A 13,750-nucleotide genomic window follows, 5' to 3' on the forward strand; every position below is an offset into this window, starting at 1 on the left:
CTCTATAGACCTTACCACCAGATGGCATACTACAGCATTTATTTTTAGTTTGTCACCCCATTAGAATTTTAGTTCTATGAGGGCAAGGACACTGTCTCCTGTGTTCATTACTCCATTCCCATGACTACAAGCATTGCTAGGACATGTTAAGGACTCAGTAAATATGTGTTGAATGAAAGCATAATTAAAATTTAATGGTCTTTCTTTTTACTTCCAAGCTTGTATTACACAGGTCTACGCTTGTATACTTTCTCTCCTTTATCTTATCCTATATCTCTGAGTGTAAATTAGTCATTTGTTCTAGGATGTCGTCTGTGTCATTATAGAAATGAAATCCCCCAAGTTAAACCCTTCATCAGTGCCTTCCCAAACTGATTCCCTCTTTCCACTGAGCCCATCCCTATTAGTAGCAAACATTTATCTAGGATTAGAACACATTTTCTTTACGTTCTTTATTTTCTCCCTGGCCCATTGGATAAGTCATCATTTTCTAATGAAATTTCTCCTCAATGGTTGTAGTGCCCACATGCTTCTCCTTGTGCACCCCCAAACCCTCACCCAAGCCTTGAAATGCTTCTGACCTTATCGTACCCTCCCATCCCCGCCACTGATCCTAGGCAGCAATTCCAGAGCAACCTTCTTTCAATAGCACTTTCATTATTTCATTTTCAAATTTTCTATAGCATCATGGTCCCCAATTTACATTATTTATTATCCTCTCTCAAACACATACCCTCAAGCCAGGAGTAGTAACATGATTAAGACATGGCTCTTACCCTGAAGGAGCTTGGATTTCCTGTAGCAATTATAGTCGTTTCATCCCAGCACATGTTCATGCGTTGCTTTGTATTGTTCACTCCTATTTCATAGGTAATAGACTTGTTCCACGGCTGGATTGTAAATGTCTTGAAGTTAGAGGCTATGACTTGTACTTTCTTTATTATATCGTACTTCTACTTAGATTGCTTTTGATACTGGTACTTGTTCAGGAAAGACATGTTTGTGAATTGATGTAATAAGAAATTAAAAGTTTATTAAAACAATGTTGCTAGTTGCAGATATTAATAAATATATGCCTAACATTTGTAGTGAAAGCCATTTTTTCAATATAATTAGATATACTAATATATTGTTTTCAAAATTAATTATGTGGATCTCAACTTAGCATTTTCTCTAGGAAGGATTTCTCTAATTCCTTAAATTTTAATTAGTAGCCCTTCTTTGATCTGGCTCTCAATAGCAGCTGGGTCTTGACTTTATTCCAGCCCCATCACACTAAAATTGCCTATTTCCTTTATTGCTCTTGCTGAGCTATAAGCTATTTGAAGGGAGGACTATGTCTTATTTATTGTTTTACTATTAAGACTTCATATAAAGGCTGGCACACTGTAATTCTCCAATAAATAGGAAAATAAATGATTTATTTGTTTGGTTTTATTTTAAATAAATTTGGATTACACAGAAAATAAAGTACAAAAATAATTATAAAGAGCTGGATTATTCTGTAAAAATAACACATGAAAAGTTTGCTCTGAAGTAGTTCATGAAACATGGCAAAAGTTAGGCTGAAAATGGAGCTCAGTAAATGTCTGTGTTTGTGTGTGTGTCTGTATGTTTATACATAAAATATATATGTACTTATATTTCAACAGTGCCAAAATGTGCCGTAAAGATTTTTACATAAAAATTATAATATATAATATATATAAAATCCAAATTATGGTTATTTAAAAAATTAATCAAAAATTATTATATAATTTTTAATTGTGAATTTTCTATGCCACTGTATCAAGCATAAACTAATATCAGAAGAACCATTAGAATATTCAGAAATAGTTTTCTTAATTTACCTGCCTACACTTAAGGCTATTTGTTGATATACTTGCATATAGCAGGGTTTCTCTGAAGCCTCAGTTCTAAATAAATGAACCTCAATTTGAATATTACTAATTATAGACAATACAGTAATAGATAATAGATCTATTTGCCCAATACTCTATTTTAGCCCCAATGACCTTGGAAAAGTAACATCGGGAAGTCTTGCTAAACAGAAGAAAAAACAATAATTTTTAAGTTTTTTTACCTTGCAACTTATCTCACTCTTTTTTGCTGCATACTTGTATATTTTTTTGTTCTCTCTTTTTCCTTCCTTCTTTCCCTCTCTCATTCACACACACACACACACACACACACACACACTCTCACACACACACAGTGCCACTAGTTCTAAAACGTTTGGGAACTACCAATCAGCTTACATCCTAGTCTTGACTTGCGTTTTCCTGGATCATCTCTTTGAGCGCTTCTCTTGCTGTGTCTTGTGAACATGGATAACATTCAACTGTTATCCATCAATCTCTACTTGAATTGAATTTCTTACTTAGTGTTATTTTAAAGGCAGAAACGTTATCTTCATCCCAAATTCTTATTTATGAATTATCTATATTGATGAGCAATGCCCCAGTAATCACTCCCCAGAGAGAAAATCTGATTAATTACAGGCCATTCATTATCGTTCACACTGACACTTTTTATTTCTCAGAACCTATGAAGTTTTGTTTACATCTGATTAATCTGATACTGTGTTCTTTTTACCAGGACTCACATACTCTTTCCACACTCTGGTATGTTCCCTACTTTCATCTCTCCAACTTTCCTCACTTCCACCATGCCTTAGGGTGGCTTCCAGAGTCATCCAGGAGTCCTGGCAGTAGTTTCCTTGGCCGTACCTACCAGGATGAGCTATTATATATGAAATAATATACAGGGAAATATTTATGAGAATTAAGACATTCTTTCCTTTGGTGTTATTATCCACCATCTCCACTGTATGGATCTTCAGGCATATTTATTTCTAAAATGTTGGGATATATAAATCTCATTTCCTTTATATCTCATATTCAGATAACTCTACTAAACCTTCTCCAGGAAACATGACAGACCTTGGCTTTGGGCCAAATTTATCAAAGTATCCTATTAGGTCCACCATGTTGTAGAACAATTATTCACTTTGTAAAATGAAATCTGCCATTTTGGATGCTCTCATAGAGGCGAATACCCTTTGGGAGTCATGCTCCCTTTCTTAATGTTCCTTTTAAGAAAGTAGATTGCGAGCAGCATAGTTAAACAGAACAAAGCATTTCTTTCTTTTGAATATTGGCCAAAAGACATTCCTAATCTGAATCTAAAATTTCAGGGTGGAAACTACCCAGTTCACTGACGGAAGACATTATTTATGCCACATGTATGTAAATCCATAGGATTTCAGTAGAAGAGACGGAAATCATTTCCTGAGAATCAGTGTTGCTTAGAAAGTGCTATAATATTGCAACAGTTTTGTACATGAATCATCAAATCTGTCAATATGCATTTGTTTCCTGATCTTGTATATTCTCTATTGTAACTGTTCATGAGACCTAATTATTTTCAGGGTACTTTTACTTTTCCCCCTAAAGAAATGATCAAGAAAAAGAACCCTGTTTATAACATGTTAAATCTTTATCTTGTTTATTTTTATCAACAGAGTGTAAGACATGTCTATGGATAACCCTGCAGGAGTCAAAAGCCTGTGGCAGGTTTTACAGAATCATCTGCTACCTCCTGAGCTAGGAGGATTTTGAGGACAGAGCTCAGGAAGTTGCCATGGCTTGGGGGCAAAGCAGGCTTTTGCAGATAAACCTTAAGTCCCAGATTCTACCTTTTGGAGCCAGATATCATTTTGTGGATTAATTAATACTTGTGAGGTCTTTGAGCATGAAAGACATTGTGAGAATACAGTGTTTTCTCATTTTAAAACAAAGGACACAGACTTTGGGGGAATAATTCTATTGATCAAGCTGGGCTTTCCTTAAACTGCTGAAAAACTCCAAAAACTCTAGTCTTTCAAAAGTCTACTTGAGTAAGACAAAATTAGGTTTTCTGAAATATCCTTCCAGATCTTCAAGCTGTTAATAATGAGTTATGTAACAATAATAAGTTATATAATTTAATAATGCTAATAGAAACCATCTCTAAGTTTTCATTATTTCATATCCCTTTCCTTTCCTCAATTCAAGTATTTGTTGAGTATATTAATTCAAGTATTTGTTGAGGCCTTCACTGTGCTAAGCTAGGAATATGTGATAATATGCTAACTGGCCATGGCCTTTTCTAGAGACGCGTTCAGTCTAGGGATGAACAGAAGTGTTAAATAAAGGAAGGCATAATTCTATAAGTGCAAATTACCAAATGTGCTATGATGAAAGAAAAACAAGTTTCTGTGAGAGCCTATACTGGATTAAGTAGTCATACGTGGATTCTTTGAAATGGCCAGTTAACTTAAGATTTTGCAAGATTGATGGAGCTTGCCAAGCAAAGAACTGGAAGAAAGAAGAATGTTGAAGCGGAAAGAAACAAGTGCAAGGGTCACCAGGTCGGAACAAAGTTGTTACACCTGAAAAACTGCAAGAATTCCATAGCAGCCAGAATATCATGAACAAGGGAAAAGAGTCATGGGTTTTGAGAGAGAGGCAGTGCCCAGATTGCAAAGGGCCTTGAAGTGATGGTAAGAAGTTCAGAAACCATTGAACACAGAAACAAACGACAATACCTCTCCCATCCAGCCCCACATTTGAAATCCATTTAACTGCAGAGTAGAGAAAAAGAACACACACAACAGCAACAATAAAGGCTATTAACATTGAGCAATCCTTTCTTCCCCACTGCCTAGACTGAAATTAGGTTGTAACACAGAAATTGAATTACACTAATAAGTTGCCCAGACAGTAACCAGGAAGGCCATTCTCACTGAAGTCCAATGACAGGCAAAGAACAAGGAACATATTTACATCAAAGACATGGAGAAATAGAATTCAGGGGAGAAGAAGAGAGAGCGATGGTGGGTGGAAGTTGGGTGGTGCATGAGGGAGGGAGAGGTGAGCTATAATAAAAGTCTCCAGAAGACTGAAGAAAGTTCTTGAGATACAAACGGGGTGCCTTCCTCAGCCCATTTCCCAAACAGAACCTGGATTCCTTGGTGGTGCCCAAATGAAACACACTGGTTGCCAGATGAAAGGTTCAGAATAAAAGTCTTATTGGGGCTCTTAAACATCAAATAACAGCATTTTCAAAATGACATTTTGATAAGTTAGGGGTGAATAAATCAGAGACATGCAGATAAAATTTCCCTTGAAATACACAGAGGTTTAACATGATGGGGAAAAGCACTTGGCAAAACATAATATGTGCTTTGCCAAACCTAACATTTGAAAAATGGTTTAAGACATTCAGCATAATCCCAAAGCTGGACATGTTGTCTTATCCTAAGTGAGAGAAAGAGAGGGAGGTTACCCATGAAAGCATCGCTCAACAAACGTATTAAAGAATGTAAATAAGTTGAAATGAGTAAACCATGCCTAACCCTGAAATCAAATTTCATGCTGAAATCAAACCTGCTTATCAAGGACCTCTTTGAGAATTCCTGGTAACTTCTTTCTGGACACCACTCATGTATGAACCAGAACCGTTCTTCTTTGCTTTTCTTCTACTCCTCTTCACATGCGATTATGGCATCCAACTTTAGATATTTGGTTTACCACTTCTTAAAATGTGCACACACAGTAAATTATGTATTTACATCAGACAAAACATCATACTGAATCTCTAAAGGCATAATATTTCATTCTTGAGCTGTATTTAAGGCAGTTCTAAAATTAAGACTTTTTAAAATGTTTAAAAACTATTTGTACTTTATATGATGTACAGATAAGCTGGAGTTTTAAGGTATTTTTTCTGCTTTTGATTCTGTTCTTAATGGATTATGCCCACTGTGAGTTCACTGATAATGAGCAAATCAAATATAGTGTGAATAGCAGAGCCAGTATAAGAACAAGTGAATATTGAGAAGAAAATGTAAGCAATGAGTTCCAAAGAGAAACAGTGCAACCTAAAAACAAAGTAAAATAATAATAATAAAAGCAATAGAAAAAAGAAAGATAAGGTAGGTATTTCTATGGATAGTGGAGAAGTAAAAAATGGCAGGGGTAGGAGGGATTTAAGAAGGAAAGTGAAGCATCATTTGGGGGTAAAATAATGTAATCAAATGTGTCCTCATTCTGTGCTCTTTAATAGAAATCATTGAAACAGACAAGATTAACAGCAAAGTACTATGATCTATTAAAAGTTCAGAGAAAGTATAGCAGCTGCCTCATTATTAAATAGGAAAATAATTAAATGCTAAATCTGCTTGATAATTATAGTGGCCCAGGGTTGTAGTTATAGAGGGATGATGCAGAGTTCTTTTAGAGAGAGGTCAGTCAGTCACACAGAAGGTTTCATAGGGTGATGCTACTTTAAAGGGATCATCTCAGTTTAGAGCTGGGGCCTGTCTCAGCATTGTGGATCCAGAAAAAATCATATTTATCATCATTATTAGTGTTTACTGAGATGATGATCCCTTAAGTCTATCTTACAGTACATAATAGGGAATATTCTGATACTATTTAAGACACCCACTTTCTATATCAAAGGACCTAGGAAGCTGAATTAGGATTCAGATGGTTGCCAATGAGCACATTCTCAGAACAAAGGGGAAGAGAACAATAACTTAAATACATCAGCAGAGAAAATGTTATGAGGCATAAGGGCCATGTGGTTCTGGTGTTAAAAGTCAAACCCTTCCCATCAAAATCTGGTAAAAGTTGTAGATTAAGTTTATTTCCATTTATAAACAGAAAGGGTTATTTTAACAGAACCCTTTGATGTAATGGTGTAGATGAAAATCTATTATTTGCAACTGTATCTGAGAGCAACATGAAGCCTTCTCACAAGAAAAAAAAAAAAAAAAAAAAAAAAAAAAACCTACGGTGTCTCTATGTACAGTTTACAGGCTAGTCTTTCTGCCATGATTGTTACCATTAATCAAAGGTTGTCTTCTGCTCCGCTGTCTTGTCTGTCACCTCCAACGTAGGCTGATAAACAGGTGCTATCTGGGCATCCCACTGCCATTCATTCTTCTCATCTGTATCACAGCACGGCTGTTTCTGCTGAGCACTTCCTCAATGCTTGCAGACTGGCTGGCATCCAATCTGAACAAATTGCTGATCTTTCCAGCCATTTAGTGTTAAATAGGGCTTCTAAGGAACATTGGACAAATAGCTCAAGAAGCCAGATTTAACATCTAAAGATTGGTTGACATTTCTTAAGTATACATAGTTTAGGGACTGCTACTACTTTGAAGAACTTCAATTCGGCCTAGAATTTGGCGTGTAGTATCCCAAACTTAGACCTAAAGCTGTAAGTAATTTTGTAAATTACTGGAGACAAGACCATCTGAGCTCTAGATGACCAGCATGCTCAACTGGAATTTATAGATCATTGTTCCTTCAAACTATGGGATTAACATTGAGTAGGAATCATTATTAGAGTAATCAATAAGGTGTCATATATAAACCCACATGCAAAATGCATAGCAATCTTCTGCTTGCCCTAATACTTCTTTCCACACACTATGAGACTCCCAGAATAATTGATTCCTGGTGCCTGAAACATGGTGACGTATTTCGAACTATGATGACAAGGAATAGTAAAGTAATTAATCGTACGTCATGGAAGCTTCACTTGCCAGCATGAGACCTTTTACAATGCAGTGTTTTCAGTGCAGAAAGCATAATTGGAATTTTCTTTTTTTTTTTTTTTTTTTTTGAGACGGAGTCTCGCTCTGTCGCCCAGGCTGGAGTGCAGTGGCCGGATCTCAGCTCACTGCAAGCTCCGCCTCCCGGATTTACGCCATTCTCCTGCCTCAGCCTCCCGAGTAGCTGGGACTACAGGCGCCCGCCACCTCGCCCGGCTAGTTTTTTGTATTTTTTAGTAGAGACGGGGTTTCACCGTGTTAGCCAGGCTGGTCTCAAACTCCTGACCTGGTGATCCACCCGTCTCGGCCTCCCAAAGTGCTGGGATTACAGGCTTGAGCCACCGCGCCCGGCATAATTGGAATTTTCTATCCGGGCTACAAGATGGCCTGAGTCTGCGAGATGACTTAAGCGGGGCATGGTATCCAGTCCCCCAAGAAGAGGAGCAGGAATATCTTGAGAATGAACTCCCAGGAGTTCAAGCCTCAAGAGGATTAAAATTGTCCTGTTAATCTTTGCAGCTCTGTTGTAAGCAGAAAAGCTGGCATTTAGAGGAAAGAAGTGTTATTAAAAATGTGTTGAAAAGAATGAATTAAGTGTACATCAAGTACGAAAAAGACAATGAAAGGGCCGGGTGCGGTGGCTCATGCCTGTAATCCCAGCACTTTGGGAGGCCGAAACGGGTGGATCACCTGAGGTCGGGAGGTCGAGACCAGCCTGACCAACATGGAGAAACACTGTCTCTACTGAAAATACAAAATTAGCCGGGCATGGTGGCACATGCCTATAATCCCAGCTACTCGGGAGGCTGAGGCAGGAGAATTGTTTGAACCCAGGAAGCGGAGGTTGCGGTGAGCTGAGATCATGCCATTGCACTCTAGCCCAGGCAATAAGAGCGAAACTCTATCTCAAAAAAAATTAAAATAAATGATGAAGGAAACTAAACACCTGATCTCTGAAGTGAGAATGTGTGCACAGTGGTAGGACATAGATATACTACATGTAGAAATGTGCATGTAAGCATTTAACAAATATGCATGGTGGTAGCAAGTGTAGTAGGAAATAGAACATAGCAGAAGCATTATTAGCTTCTTCTAATGACATGGAAGGCAGCCTGGACTTTGGAAAATGATATAAGAGAAGTAACTAGCTTGCTATTCGGTTCTTCCTCATTTTTCCTGGGACCTCTGTATGGTCAATCCTGAAAAGTCTATTGCATTGATCCAAGACCATGGAACTGACTCAGTCATTGATGACAATCATGTCACATTTATTGAGTCTTAACTTGAGAAATCCAGCCCTTGGCATCAATCTCAAGTATTCTGGGAAAAGTCCTGCAGTGTCTGAGGAAATATTACTTATGTATTCAAGGAAAGAGAATTCTATTATGTATACCTTAAACCTGTTTATGTTGATTTCTCCCTATAAGAGTATTAACTTTTTCCTTTCACATTTCCTATGTCTTTTAGAGAAATTTTCTTCAATAATTTATCTTTGTCGGTAGCAAATGTCTACCGAGGGGTCTTTTGTGAATTTTTGGAAAAAACAATTGGGGCTATATTTTTAGCTGAGAATGCATGCATCAATTTTTATGATGGGTTGATAGATTTTGTTGTTTTTTGGTAGATAAAATCCAGGTTTTGGGGTAACTGTTAATCAGAAGAAAGCTTAAATAAAACAATACATTTCTCTATGGTTACGCAACAAAATTTCTCAGTACGCATTTCTAAAGAAAGGGACCTCCTCTGTGGTGCTAATTGCTATTGAAAACATCTTTCTTCCAAACATTTGTGGATACCAATGATACCCAGAGTTAAACACTAAATTTATTATATGGGTTTTACGAGGTAGACAAATAAAATTCCCTGGCATCAAGAAAAAGGGACAGATACATAGAATAAAATGTGGAAAAAGCAAATGAATAGATGTATACAAATACAAAAACAAAAAGGCACCAGTGAATACCATGGTTCTCAAAATTATCCAAGAAAGCTTCCTTAGATGCTTTAGACTTGTGGAAAGCATGGTGAAGTAAAAGAAACTTTCTGGATATGGAGATAAGTAAAAAACACTTTGCTATCTTTTGCATAAATCATCATTATTATCTCTATCATTATTTATTTAGTCAAAAATGTATTCATCAAATGCATTTTAAAACTAAGTCCTCTGCTATGTATTAGGAATAAAACAAGGCAGAAAAACTCTCACCTATGTCAGAGTAGACATTTAACCAGTGAGATTTTAGTGATTTGGAACAACTCGTTTACCTCTAAATATCTCTTTCTTTCACTTGTAATATTGAAGATAAATTTTTTGGCTTGCCCAGTTTACTATAAATATTTAAATAAACATCTAAATATTCATTCATTTACTTATTAGTTCAAACAATTTTATTGTTTTGACTATTGGTACTACCAAAATATTCCAGAAGCTAGGAATGCAGGTAAAAGGTACACAGTTTTTTGCCTTTGATGGACTCATGGCACATCATTTGCGTGCAAGCACAGACAAATAAGCAGACATTGACAACATGATCTCATATGTGCTGTCACAGTGATAATGGCAAAATGAAAATGGAGATTCAGGATGGTGCACCTAAAAGAGATGTAAGAGAAATCATGGAAAGATCCTCTAATAAAAAAAAATACACATTAAAATTTGGTTTTCTGCTTGTTTATTTTTTGAGATGGGGTTCTTGCTCTGCTGCCCAGGCTGGTGTCAAACTCTTAGGACCAACGGATTCTCCCACCCCAACCTCCCACGTAGCTGTGATTATAGGCACTTGCCACCGCACCGGGTTTTACTAATTGAATTTTGAAGTAGATTAAATATACTTAAGACTTTTATGAGATGAAGACATGGTCATGGTGGACTATTTCAGCTGGGGAGATAACATAGGGTAGCACTGAGGGAGCGTGGTCCTCTGATACTAGGCAGGTCAGGGTGAAGGGTGTGAGCAATTCACTAAGAGTGAAAGATGAAGGCTAATGACTTGGGATGGGGCATGTGAGGCAGACAGAGGAGGGTAGAAATAGGATGCTAAGAAATTAAAATACCTAGTATAGACTTTGGAGGGAGTCAACACATCACAATTTGCATTGTGCAAATTTATTTCGCCAAAAACTCCACAAACACTTCTGCAGAGTTATAATGACTTGTTGAATTTCCTTTAAGAAACTTGCAGCTCTATTAGAAATGAAAGCCAATACAGTATATGCAAATAGTAAAAGGAAGCAATCCTACATCATGGAAGAAGACAATGAGATACTGCTACTACAGGGTCTCTTGGCAATTGACCAGAATATATGAAATGTTGCTATTTTAAATGACCTTCATGATTCAACTAGCTCAGTCACCTGGTCCCACTGAGGTCTTCCTTTATCCTGGCTTCAGAAGGTACACGGGGAGGCTTGAGAAGAAGAACTTTTCTAAGAATACTTGGTAAAATAAACGAAGGCTTTCAATTTGTCTTTCTTTTACCATTTGTAATCAATTTTTTAAGCAAGTGACTTCAATGCCCAGAAAGCAAAGTCAATAAAGGTGTATCACTATCTAACAAATCATTCACATTCCTCTTCGTAATCTGTCTTTTAGATATGTAACAGCTTGCAATGACTATGAGTTTGCAGGCAGTTCCCATAAGCTATACATGCATTATTAATAAAGTTCTATGACTGAAAACTTCCATCACTGCAATGACTCTTGAAAAGCATAGGTTTATTCAAACCAACAATGCATAGTAGTTTGTCACAGTTTTAACATATGCGTTCTTCTTGCAGATGGTTGAAAAAGAAGGTTATCTGCAAAAAGCTAAAATTGCAGATGGAGGAAAGAAACTAAGGTAACAAAATTCTTTAATTCACTTTTATATAACTATGCTGGTTCTTCATATGCTCAACTTGTGCCACTGTTATTGTTTGGGATGCAAGGCCCTATGGTACCAGACTAGAACAGTCTCCTCTGCTACCACTATGATCAACATTATTTTCAATGTAATTACAGTTGTTAAAGAAAGGAACTACATTCTATATTGTTGAACAGAACATATAAATGAGGTGCTTTTTGTCCTCTTTGGACTTGAACTAATAATACACTAAAAATAATTAAGATAATGGATTGTGATTTCTGTGATTGAAAGATTAGAGAATGAATGCATTCATTTGCAATATATGAAAGTCTCCGTACAATACCTTGTGAGAGTAATTTCTTGAGGGATGGAGGATTTGAACCACTTTTGTAACTCAAAATAGAAATTGATAAAATGAAAGTAACATATACAGAGGTGAGACAAATTTGAAAAGGGAATAAGAACTCTTCGGACAACAACAACAGCAACAAAAATCTGGAAGAAAAAAAGTATGGTTCATAGGAGGGTAAAGAAAGATGATAATTGTGTTGTATATACAGTATGTTTAGAAATAATCACCTCCATTTTAGACTTTTTTCTGTTTCTCATATTGGTTCTGTTACATACTTAGCTTTGTGCTGGGTGATATGCAAGCTACGAAATTTGTAGAAAATGCTCAAATTGAGAGATGCAAGGCATTTACTCTTAAATGTATTACTAACAATTAAAATTATATAGGATAAATGTGCTAATTAGCTACACAATGGGACACCTGTTAGTTGTATAATACAATTCATTACTAGAATGACACTCTGGTCAACACTAGAGAATAAAGTCTGCTTTTGTTTGATGGCTATAATGAATTTTCTATATATTTATTTAAACAAAGTAAAATTGGTTGGGGGGCAATCATCCATAATTTCACCACTTAAAATAGCTATTTCGGTTGTAAATAACAAGCTCTATTTTCTCTCCATATTGTGTCTTATTCTGGGATAGTAGACGGGGCCTTAAATCTTTGCCTGGACTATTTTTCTGGAGTGGCCCTGCAGCCATCCTCCCTTGAAGGGTTCAGGAGACAGATGCACAGGAGACAAGATCAAATGCAAGGTTGCTTTAGGAGACTTGGCTAGTCCCTTCCCCAGTGGTGAATCGGGCTTAGAGAATCGGGTTCTGAAGGAACAACAGGAGGAAATCTTGAGTAGCCCAGCTTGAGTGCTGTCCTTTCCCCTAAACCTTATCATGACCTTATCAATTCAAGAAGGAGTGTGGAGGGTACAATGATGCCTCTCCCCAAGATGAGTACGTCATGACCCTTTCTTCCCTCACCAGCCATGTGGAATAAAGAATTTCTTCAAAATTATCTAAGTTAGTCAGTTCAGCCCTCCACTAGAGCTTGGTAGGAGAATAGAGGTGACAGTGTTGGTCAGTTCCACCCTCCAGCCTCATGCAAGGAAGTAGGGGAGATCCTAAAAGAAATAATTTCAAGAAAGCTGAAGGAGGTTCTACTGTGTGGTTTTGTAAAGTATCCTTACCCATAACCCCTCCATAAACCAACCTTATAACATGTAGAAGGCAGTGTTAAGAGGAGGAAGAGAAGAAGAGCAGGTCCCTTCCCCCAGCCAACTCACATGAATACATTGTTAGGTAGTTTTGATCAATCTGTATACTTTGTGTTTTTGTTCTGTTTGCTGTTACTTTCCTGTTTGCATACAATTTCCATGTTACAGTTAAATTCATATAAACATGTGTTTGTACTCTGTTTTATTATTTCACTTTGCATACCATTATGCATTCTTTCAGCCTTTTCCACTTAAAGTTATATGTTTTAGTTTTCCTTTTTATTTTGTTGTTGCGGTTGTTGTTACCCCAGGTGCACAGAATTGAGTTGATTATATCCTTAAGTTTGTGGCCTTGTGCTATCATCATTCTAGGCAAGAGCCCTAGCTGGTTTTATTTTATTTTCAGTCTCCAATCCTTGCTTCAATCCCCTGTAGACATTCATTTTAATGTATTTAATGCGTGTTTATCAAACTCATTCTCCATATATGTCTATATTTAGCTGTATATGCGGCATTCAAAAAAATAGTGTATAGTTGTGTACGTGTGAGTGTGTTCTATATAGCATAAATATTTTTGTATCATAAACCTTATTATGTTTCTTACTACTTTCATTCCATGTTAGCTCTTGGACAGCTTTCTATGGTGCTATACAGACATGCCTCTCTTAATGATGGAGATATGTCCTGAGAGATGCATCCTTAGGTGATTTAATCATCATGTGAGCATCATAGAG

General features: G+C 36.8%; 1 protein-coding gene across 1 annotated transcript in view; it reads left to right on the forward strand.

Moving 5' to 3' along the window:
- The window catches only part of ARHGAP15 (Rho GTPase activating protein 15), a 630,382-nt gene that overhangs the window by 78,632 nt on the left and 538,000 nt on the right, over positions 1-13,750 (forward strand). The window contains exon 4 of the mRNA XM_025405285.1: positions 11,387-11,448. Within this exon, the coding sequence (XP_025261070.1) occupies positions 11,387-11,448 (62 nt within the window). The remainder of the gene's footprint in view (positions 1-11,386; positions 11,449-13,750) is intronic.

The sequence above is a fragment of the Theropithecus gelada genome, chromosome 12 (assembly GCF_003255815.1).
Source record: "Theropithecus gelada isolate Dixy chromosome 12, Tgel_1.0, whole genome shotgun sequence".
Classification (NCBI taxonomy): domain Eukaryota; kingdom Metazoa; phylum Chordata; class Mammalia; order Primates; family Cercopithecidae; genus Theropithecus; species Theropithecus gelada.